General features: G+C 34.5%; 1 protein-coding gene across 1 annotated transcript; it reads right to left on the bottom strand.

The window, feature by feature from the left end:
- Positions 1–1,186: 1,186 nt before the first annotated feature.
- CBG13457 lies at positions 1,187–3,624 on the bottom strand (the record flags this gene model as incomplete). The annotated part of the gene is made up of 7 exons (XM_002630032.1): positions 1,187–1,408; positions 1,455–1,641; positions 1,994–2,190; positions 2,352–2,418; positions 2,556–2,701; positions 2,836–2,946; positions 3,478–3,624. The coding sequence occupies 7 exons, from the start codon at positions 3,622–3,624 to the stop codon at positions 1,187–1,189; spliced, it is 1,077 nt and encodes a 358-aa protein (XP_002630078.1).
- Between the last annotated feature and the right edge of the window lie 7,752 nt (positions 3,625–11,376).

Here is an 11,376-nt window from a genome sequence, read left to right as displayed (position 1 = left end):
CAGAAATTCAGAAATTCAGAAATTCAGAAATTCAGAAATTCAGAAATTCAGAAATTCAGAAATTCAGAAATTCAGAAATTCAGAAATTCAGAAATTCAGAAATTCAGAAATTCAGAAATTCAGAAATTCAGAAATTCAGAAATTCAGAAATTCAGAAATTCAGAAATTCAGAAATTCAGAAATTCAGAAATTCAGAAATTCAGAAATTCAGAAATTCAGAAATTCAGAAATTCAGAAATTCAGAAATTCAGAAATTCAGAAATTCAGAAATTCAGAAATTCAGAAATTCAGAAATTCAGAAATTCAGAAATTCAGAAATTTAGAAGTTCAGATATTTAGAAATTTAGAAATTCAGAAATTCAGAAATTCAGAAATTCAGAAATTCAGAAATTCAGAAATTCAGAAATTCAGAAATTCAGAAATTCAGAAATTTAGAAATTCAGAAATTCAGAAATTCAGAAATTCAGAAATTCAGAAATTCAGAAATTCAGAAATTCAGAAATTCAGAAATTCAGAAATTCAGAAATTCAGAAATTCAGAAATTCAGAAATTCAGAAATTCAGAAATTCAGAAATTCAGAAATTCAGAAATTCAGAAATTCAGAAATTCAGAAATTCAGAAATTCAGAAATTCAAAAATTCAAAAATTCAGAAATTCAGAATTTTCAGATTTTCAGATTTCTGGATTTTCAGATTTTCAGATTTTCAGATTCCTGGATTTTCAGAGGTTAATAATATAATTGAAGAGGTGGGGGGAGTAGATTATGATTATAGAGATTACAGAGGTGGGAAATTAGATTAGAAGAATTATGAGGTGCCAAAAGTTAAACAAAAATTTGACATAGAAAACAAAAACGGATTCGGGATGCTAGCAACAATTTGACATTAGTAGGGTAATCTCAATGGAGCGCACATGCTCACCAACAAAAATACCAAATTAAAGAGAGTACAGGAAAAAACAAAGAAACAGGTATCAGTTAGAGACAAGGAAACCAGAGAATCACAAGAATCGAATTACTTGGGACTGAATAGAATGCCCAAGCTCTTTGAGCTCACTTATCTCAAATTCCGTAAGAGCTATTAAAAATCTATAAACTAAAAAAATGTTGTTTACAATATGACCAGCATTCTGCCAGTTGACAAAAATTTTGATAGCTCTTAAGCGAACCTAGATACTTGAACTCAAATTATTCAATTGGAGTCAACGCTGGTTGCTTTCCTGCCTTCACTGCCTTGTCGAATCCCACTTCCCACAAGTTTTCCAAATCCTTGAAGTGATGATTTTGCACCCTCTCTGCAGCCTCTACATTTTTCACTTCACCATTGACTTGATTTTTACGCTTCCTTTCGATGCATCTGATGTAGAAGAAAAGAGAAGCAGGAAGGACGAGGATCGCGTAGATGTAGGTCTACAAAAGTTTTGTTTAGAGAAGACTGTCGAGGAGTTGAACTCACATAAGCCCACAAAACATAGTTTCCCAGAACCGATCGATCATAAGTATCCACAAGACTGACAAGGCAGAGGACACCAGCCGGATACAATGCCATGATGAACATTGAGATGGTCGCAGTCCCGAGTAGAAAGCGAGAAGAGTTGAAATTCACGATGTTCTGATATGTTCTGTTCACGTTTCCTTGTCTACTGAAAATTGAAAAGAATTGAAGTTTTTTGACTCGAGACTGTTTGGAAGTTAAAAACCGCACTAATTTTAAACTTATATATGTAATCGGTTAAAACGAAGCCGGCTGCTGACTCTCGACCGCGTAGCTCAATCGTTAGAAGTGCGAAACCCTCAACAATTAGTCTGTATGTTCAAATCGTCAAGAATCTTTATTTAGCTATCTTATAGGACGTTTTTCTAATGTCTCAACACTTTGAAGGTCCAGGAAGTCTGAGACGAGACATTTATCAAAAATAACTCCTCGTAATTTGGTTTCAGAAGTCCCTCGAGGAGTTTAAAACCAGGAAACATGAATGAAAAAAACAAACTCACACTTTGTTCCGAGACCAGCTCATCGAGAACGAGAAGACGTTGAGCAAAAATGAGAAAACTGCCATTCCGACGTAGACCCATAATTGGCTTCTCAACTCGTTCAAGTCTCGACCCGTTCGAGACAGGCAGTTGGCCATTATGTTGCCATTTGGACCATCGCAAGTCATATAGGCACACAAGGCAACCGATGTGATGAACTGAAAAAGTGACACCCATTAGGATGGTCACATGCACAGGCTGTTAGCCGATGAACTATTTTAAAGAGTTACGATAGTCTCACGAGAATTTTAAAGGTGTAAACTGCGAGTAAACCGTCACATCAGAACGCACAGATCTATCTAGAGCCTCTCCAACTCACTGTGAATACGATGAAGACATATCCACGAGCCTTGGTTGGTTCCCGAATATTGCGAAGATTGAGAAGACTGTAAATTCAAAGGTTCATCAGAGATCTCGAGGAGTTTAACTCGTAGCCCAAACATTGGAAGTGCCGCGTTGCTACCAGCTGAACTACAGTGGCGGCATCTGCGACGCCGACCAATATTAAATAAACTAAATTTACATGTCAATGGCCAAGAATATATAGTTGAACATCACCAAAAGTCGACTGAGGATGTTGAGACGATAAAATGGGAAACATTCGTATTCGGTGAACATAATGCTACACGGATCGCTCCAATAGGTGAAACTTCGTTCTAGGGACCAGAGCTGAAACACTTATCCTTAGTTTACTGTGAATTGAGCTCAGTTGCCTAGGTTCCTATAAGAGGTAACAAAAGGTTGTCTGTCAATTTTTGATATCTCTTACAGAAATCTAGATTATTCAAGTCAAGTTGTCTTACCTGGATGACAAGGTAGATCACATTGTGAAGAGCTCCAAAACTTATATTGGAAATGAGCAGGATAACCGTAGACGTTTGGAAGTAGGCAGTGTTGAGGAGTTTTTTGATTGCCTAAAGATTCAGTTACCGTAAGACGTCTATTGAATAACCACCAGAGATGTCCGGAATGACTTTATTGAGAAACGGAATCCGGAATCCGGAATCCGTACAAAGAAAAACTTCCTGGAATAAGGAATGAAACTAACTTTCCGGAACCCGGAGTACAGGAACACGGAATCCGGAATTTTGCGTTCTTCAAATGGAGCAGAAAAGTTTTAAAAACACATATCGTGCTTTATTTTTGCATTTTTAGTCGCGGAAGTTTAAAAAAGTCAGAGCATTCTTGCAATTCAACAAATATGCTTAAAATCCGGATTGTACATTTTTCTCGGAATCCGGAATCCAAAATTCGGACTCCGGAATGAAAAAAAGCACGGAATCCGGAATCCGAACATCTCTGATAACCACCCCTAATTAGAGACCAGCCTCAAATATTACGCCACCTCAGATGACCTCCGAACAATGCAGTGGCATGACCACCTAATAGAGTTTTCACTGTAGTTGAAGAATTCTAAAGAATGTAGAAGTCTAAAATCAACTTACAAAAGGTGTGAAAAGGAAGGTGAGAAGGTGGAAAACAATGTTGTAGTAAACATTGTTGATGAACAAGTTCGACGTTCTTTGAATCATCTGATCTTGGGATGCGCATGCTACTCCGGTGGCAGTTGTGTCAACTATGAGGTTGGACATATCGAGGCAGTGGCTGAAATTCATTAGGGTTAAATAAAGATCCCAACATTTTTATCACATTGAAGTTTGAAATAGGTTTATTAAAAGAAGGGCTACAGGAGATTTTTGGGAGTACAGTAGTCAAATTTGTGACATCGAGAGCTTCAAAAGGAGTACAAAAGTGACTAGATTTGGAAATGTTCCAAACTTGGGTTCCACCAAGAAAATTCACAATTTTACAGCTTGGAAATATCTTGATTTATGGAATCCTAAAGTCTAGAAAAAAGTTTAGGATATATAGATATTTCGTTTTTTCAAACTTCTTAATAGAGCTAATAGCAATTAAATTAAAAGTAAACAAAAACGTTAAGGTGTATAATTATAGCATAATTGGTAGGTATGCTAGGAGCCAGAAATGTATTCTTAGTAACAATTTTTATGATGAGGATTTGTTCTAATGGGGTTGAGTTATAATCTTACGAATTTCTAGCTACGCTGTTTATGTATATCTATCGAGGATAAAAAGGATCAGAACCCAACTTGTTTATTAGTTTCGCATTTGACAAAAAAGTAAGAGAATTGGGGAGATGATAATTGTTATTTTTGGAAAGGACAGATATGATAGGATGATTAAGTATAGAGTTCTGGCTCAATTATAAATTAAAGTACAATTTTTAGGATCATTATTCCTGGAAACCGGAAAGGGGATTAAGAGGAAAACGTGCGCTTAGGATTGTACAAAAATAGTATGTTAGGAACATCCGGGATCCGGGTTCAGGAGAATTGAATTAGGAGGGATTTCGTATTTTATGGGAAAACTCGGAATCTTAGGATCTCAAGAGACAGAGAATTATAGAATACAGAAATCTGAGAGTTTCAAATTTTCCAAATCTTCAATTTTCAGATTCACAGAATCTTAGAATCTTCGATTTTCAGATTCTCAACTTCAGAATCTCGGAATCTTCAGAATTTTAGAATTTCAGAATCTTCGTAATTTCAAAATTCTACAGAACATCAGAATTTTAGATTTTCAGAATCTCAGAAACTGAAAATTCCGAAATTCTGGGAGATTCTGAATGAATTCTGGAATCTGAGAGTCTTCTGAATCTTCTGAACTGAATCTCCAGAATCCGGGAATCTCAAAATCTCATTTCCGAGATTCTGGGTTTCGGAGATTCTGAAGGAATTCGGAATCTCAGAATCTCAGAATCTCAGAATCTCAGAATCTCAGAATCTCAGAATCTCAGAATCTCAAAATCTCAGAATCTCAGAATCTCAGAATCTCAGAATCTTCGGTTGTTCATGTTTTAAAAATCTCTTGATTCTTTGAAATAGTACAGGATTCTCAAAATTTCCGAATTTCAAAACCTCAGAATCTTCAAAAACTTAGAATTTCAGAATTTCAGAATCGCAAAATTTCTGATTTGCACTCTAATTTTGTTTTTCGTAACCCAGCTAGCTATCACAACTGCAACTAAATTCTAGTCTTCAAAAAATTGGAGGTAAAAGTTAAAAAATTTTGATGGGATCCTAATTTCAAAATGTTAAATTGGAGTCTACAAACAAAAAACCCACAAAAAACTTTCTGAATGAAAAAGAAGCTATAAAATCTAAAGAGAAAAATGTGAAAAATTGAGATCTAGACTGCTCTTTCAGCTCTAATTGTCAGTTTCAGACCGGAAAAATTTTCTGAGTTCTTAAACTCGATTTTGTTCTGTTTTGTTCTCAAAGTGATTATTGAGATGTTGATATTGTTGTTTATCAAGTGCTTAGATATTTTCAAAAAGGAAGAGAATTAGAGAAAAAATTGATCGGCTGAATGTGGGCGGAGTCTAGAACATCCGAACTAGGATTATTGTTTTTATTGTTTCCACATTCTTAGAATTCCGAAAAAAAAGTTTGGAAAATTTAAAGTCGAAAATCTAAAAATCTGAAAAATTTAGACAATTTGAACCTGGTATATGTACATAAATTTTGTTTTGTTCCATGAAAATCATTATGATCATTTTCCTAATTACACCATTATTATACCTATGACAAATGCGTGCTAGGCACAAGTCAAAAACATAATTAAAGCTACAAACATCGCACAATAAAAAGAAAATAATATTTTTGAAAAATTTACAAATTACAGTTTTTTATCTGATTTTTAAATATGAAAATGTACAACAAAATGCTGCGTTTCTCAGATTCTAGAATCTTCCAAAACAAGATAAGTTTTCTACACTACTGACACTGGACTCTAGGTTTAGGTTCAAAAAGTACAGAGTTTTCGGCACTCTTCTAGACTCACGGAACGAAAAAAAATCACGGAACGAAAAAAAAATCACGGAACGAAAAAATCACGGAACGAAAAAATCACGGAACGAAAAAATCACGGAACGAAAAAAAATCACGGAACGAAAAAAAATCACGAAACGAAAAAAAAATCACGGAACGAAAAAATCACGGAACGAAAAAATCACGGAACGAAAAAAAATCACGGAACGAAAAAAAATCACGGAACGGAAAATAAAATCACGGAACGAAAAATAAAATCACGGAACGGAAATTTTGGGTAATCCAAAAATTGCAAGGACCTTCATTCAAGTACTATCCTGAAATTCAACCTTGACATTACATTTTTTTTGCTCAGTATTCAAAATGACACCCGAAATGTGGTATATTGAGTCCTTACGGTACACTAGTTGATAGTGTACATGATTAATAGGTTACATAGGACCTTTCCCAGATCTTCTGAGGATTATGGGACATATGAGAGTTAGGTTAGAGGCTGCAACGAGCAGAGTTATCAAACTTCCCGTCGTTTTTTGGGTGTCCAACATGAAGGAAACATGATGGTTCAGCCTAAGCCTATATATTAAGAAATCTTTTCTAATTCAAAATTAGTCTTCTTGGAACAAAATATTGGTCCGGAATAAGAATAGTCTTGGGCCAAATTGAGTAGAAATCGTGGCATGAAATTTCTTGCCTCGGATTTCTCATTTTTCAATAATTGGATGATATTTTTGTATTGAGGAAGCTTTCTTCAATCACAGACTTCGGCTGAAACGCCATGCTTCTTTTATCTGGAACACCCTTAAATGTCAGCAAGCTCAATAACTGCTTGATGTAGCTTTAAACTGAATTTTCAGATGTTCTACAGGTCTTATGTAACCTGTTAACTAGCGTATCTTAAGAAATTGATAAACCCTTTTTTAGTATACTTTTGGGTATTGGAAAAAGTAAAATTGATGCCAAAGTTAGTATTACGGATACTACTTGTCAAAGTAAAGAAGATAGCAGTTTTTTGGATTACCCAAAATTTTCGTTCCGTGATTTTATTTTTCGTTCCGTGATTTTTTTTTCGTTCCGTGGTTTTTTTTCGTTCCGTGATTCTAGAAGAGTGCCGAGTTTTCCACGAATTGTAATCTCAAAAATTCTAAATATGATCACTCTGAAACGCTCTCCGCTCCCTCCTGCAAATCTATATTATCTAACCCCAATTTAATTACCATAACCCAAATTACACAAGTTCAAACTAGCTAGCCAACCCCTAATTATCTTGTTTATCAGTGTTCTTACAATTACTAATGAATTTCTATTCTATATTTGCATTTTCCAGACAAGAACAAATAACGTCAGTGTACATCAAAAATCCTAGAATTTATTGGAACTCAACACCCAAGTCTATTATGATGTTTGGAAAAATTGGGACCCTTTGCGATATATTGGTCTAAAAGTGAATTTCCACGAGAAATTTCACGTCCAAAGCTGGCATTTTTTCCAGATTTCCAGACACTAAATTACGGTACCACTCGCTTTAGTTGTGTTTTCTCTCCGGTATCTCTTCGAGACCATAAAAAATGAGAATTTTACGCTGATTTACGGCGGGTCTCGAATAAAAAAACACAGCCAAAACGAGTGATACCGTAGTTTAGTGGCTGCAACTCTGGGGAAGATTTGGATAGCGTTTTCAGAGAAATTTCTCCTGGAAATTTCCAGAGAGAAAACAGTCAGAAATTCGAAATTTCAGTTTTTTTGCCTTTTTTTTCCAGACAAAAAACCGGAAGACGAGCCAAAAATAAAACCGAAATGTGTGCAAGCACAAAACGGGGGAGAAAAGTGTGACTGATGAATAAAGGATTTGCGCGTTTTGAGGTGAGGGACCTCTAGGGATCCCAATGGTGACGGTGAAGGATCTGAACAAACAAGAATCATTCGGAACAATATTTCAAAAATGAAACGCGTTGTGAAAGTTACCAAAAAAGAATACAGAATGATCCCTCTAATAGGAAGGTTTTCTGAGAGATGATTGAAAAGTATAGAGGTCACCCTCCCGGAGGTGCCTTTAGAACGATCACCTGCCGTTCAAATGGGAGTCCTATAAAATCATAAAACCCTGTATTTAAACGGCAGGTGGTCCTTCTATGGTTCTTCAGGTATCTCCAGGTGGGTTACTATACTAAAAGATACCCTTCTACTAGAGATACCATTTTTCATGTTTTTGGTAACATTGACGACTCGTTTTCTGTGCATTTATGGTTTTTTTAAAATTCGAATACGAAATCTAGTTTTTTACATTTTTTTGTTTTTCTGAAACTGTGAAATTCCGAAATCCACAAACTTGTTTTTTTTTACTTCCTTAGTCTTTTCGTTTTTATAAAACTCTGAAATTCCAGGAAATCTTGGACTTTTGATATTCTGAAATTTTGATTTTTCGAAACTTCTAATATGGCAAATTTCTGAAAATCTGAAATTCTGGAAGTCTGAAATTGTGAAAGTTTGAAATTCTAAACTCTGAAATACTGTAGTCAGAAATCTGAAATTCTTGTAAATCCAAACTTTTGATATCCTGAAATTCTGAAATTCTGAAATTCGGGAGATTCTAAATTTCTGAAATTCTGAAAATTTGAAATTACGAAATTCGGAAGATTCGGAGATTCTGAGATTCTGAAATTCTTAAACTATGGAATTCTAAAATTCTGAAATTCCGAGATTCTGAAGTTTCAGGTAATCTTAAACTTCTGAAATTTGAAACTTGAAATGCTGAAAATCTGAAAGTTGGGTTTCTTCTCCAAAAGGAATTTTTAAGCGAACCAAAATTTCAAATGCTTTCTATAAAATTCCAATCTACGAACTATAAACTTTCTCTTTTTTAAATCCAATTCGAATGATATTTGGTACGGAAAGTCACTTTGAACGAAAATCGAAAACTTGAAGTTTGAGGAAATTATCTCAAAAATTTGAACAATCGCCGAATGAGACGAACTTTATTGGAAATTTTGTATTTTTATTATTTTTCAATCCCCAAGAAAACTGTTCTGTCCCTTTAAAAACACCCCCACATTTTGGACGTTTATACCTTTGAAGAAAAAATACAATTGGTGACAATAACAATTGAGACATAGATCTCTCTTCAAAATTCTCCCCCTTTTTTCAAGTATTTTGATATAAATGACCATATCGAAAACAAAAAAAAACCTTCAATTTGATGATTGAAATTTGAGGACGGACGCGGAACAAGATTGGTGAACCTTAATCTGTGAAAATGAGAAACAACTGGTTATTTTTTGTGAAATTGATGATAGTTATGGTGATGATGTCATAATGACTAGAATTGGATACACACAAATAGTTTGTAGGAGAATTTTTTTGGTTAGTGGAGATAAGAAATTTAGAAAAGTTTTCAAAAAAGTTCGGGAATTTCTAAAAAATCTTTTTTATAGTACAAAACTATTCCGAATTTTCAAAAATCTTTTCTGAATTTCTGAATTTCTGAATTTCTGAATTTCTGAATTTCTGAATTTCTGAATTTCTGAATTTCTGAATTTCTGAATTTCTGAATTTCTGAATTTCTGAATTTCTGAATTTCTGAATTTCTGAATTTCTGAATTTCTGAATTTCTGAATTTCTGAATTTCTGAATTTCTGAATTTCTGAATTTCTGAATTTCTGAATTTCTGAATTTCTGAATTTCTGAATTTCTGAATTTCTAAATTTCTGAATTTCTGAATTTCTGAATTTCTGAATTTCTGAATTTCTGAATTTCTGAATTTCTGAATTTCTGAATTTCTGAATTTCTGAATTTCTGAATTTCTGAATTTCTGAATTTCTGAATTTCTGAATTTCTGAATTCCTGAATTTCTGAATTCCTGAATTTCTGAATTTCTGAATTTTCGAAAATCTGAATTTTTGAAGTTCCGAATTTTTGAAGTTCTGAATTTTTGAAATCTGAATCTTTGAAGTTCTGTTCATCTTAATTTTCAAGTTCCGAATTTCTGTTTTTTTAAACTTTGATTTTCTTACAGTAATCCCCTCTATTTTCCATCCCATTCATCCTTTCACCTCCTCACTCTCCAATTCGGATCTCAAAATATCATTCCCCAACTCAACCCGGTAGTCTGAGACCTTTTTTGTGCTCTATTCTGACTCAAATGCCTTTTTTAAATCTCCAAAAATAAAATTTGCAAACATGTAATTTGTTCCGAAATCTATGATCAACTAGTTAAAAATTTGAAACTTTGAATTCAAAAAAAATGATGAGAATGAATCATGGAACCTTTTAAATGCTGATATATAATTAGGAAGGACACCAAACCTCAACTATATATTTGGAAAACAGAACGAAATAATTTGAAAAATGAATTTCAAGAAAAAAGAGGGACCATCCTATTAAAGTGGATGAGAACTACCGTCAGAGGAAGAAGAGAAAGGGATTTTAATCTTCCAAAAAGCTTTTTTGTCTATTTTTGGGCTTCTGGTGTAGTTCTCAACAAATTTCTAGAATTTGCACTTGTCAATCTGTAAAGCCCCATGCGTTGCGGTCACCAACTGAGTAGCGACTCGCCAGCAACCTTACTATCCAAAAATCGAGTTCTGCACATCCCTTATCATCGCTGGCACAATTACTATCAGATTCATTAGCACCGACTACCCCTTTCCGAGTTAAAATGTGATTCACTTTCTTCTCCCTGAACAACAGCTCGACTTGGCTCGTTGCCAAGGCTTGGTCATTCCACTAACGAAGTGAATGCGCTCTCACAATATTCTATGATTGTATTTTTATTGATTTGCTTTGATTTCTTGTATCTAGTACTTCTAAAGGACTAAGACCCAGTTTTTGCCGCTTGGTCCACAGCCACCATGACCTAGACCGCGGTCCCTATTCCTGTATTTGGAGCTCAATTATCTCAATTTCTGTTTGCGATACCAAAATTTTGTAAATTGGTAAAAAATTGGTAAAATTATAACAGACATTTTATTAGTTGGCAAAGTTTTGATACCTCTTAAAGGAACCGAGATAATTGACCTCAAAATTGGCAGAGCTACGACCGCTGTCTTCTCGACCGTCTAGCTGTATTCTTGGTAAAGCTAGCAGAACACTAATTTTGATTGGTGGCCAGCAGAGATGAGCGGAAGAGATTTACGGAAATTTACGGAAGACGGTTTATCTTCGAAATGAAAAATGCTACCAAAAAAGCTGTCAACAGACAAAATGTAGATCTCAATAAGAGCTATCGATTGGTATAAAAATTGTTTTGAAATTTTGTTGGATTATTTAAATAGAGTCTTTCTTCCGTCTTCCGTCTGGCACACGGAAGACAGAAGAAACGCCATATCTCAACTCCCCATCACTATATATGAGATAACTTTTATACCAATAAATAACTCTCATTGAGATCCACATTTTTTTCCGTTCAAAACTTTTTGGTAGCATTTTTCATTTTGAAAATAAACCGTCTTCCGTAAATTTCCGTAATCTCTTCAGCTCATCTCTGTGGCCAGATACAGA

Source organism: Caenorhabditis briggsae (assembly GCF_000004555.2).
Source record: "Caenorhabditis briggsae complete genome, chrII, whole genome shotgun sequence".
Classification (NCBI taxonomy): Eukaryota; Metazoa; Nematoda; class Chromadorea; order Rhabditida; family Rhabditidae; genus Caenorhabditis; species Caenorhabditis briggsae.
The sequence above is the reverse complement of the archived record's forward strand: the minus strand, read 5'-3'. Positions and strand labels throughout refer to the sequence as shown.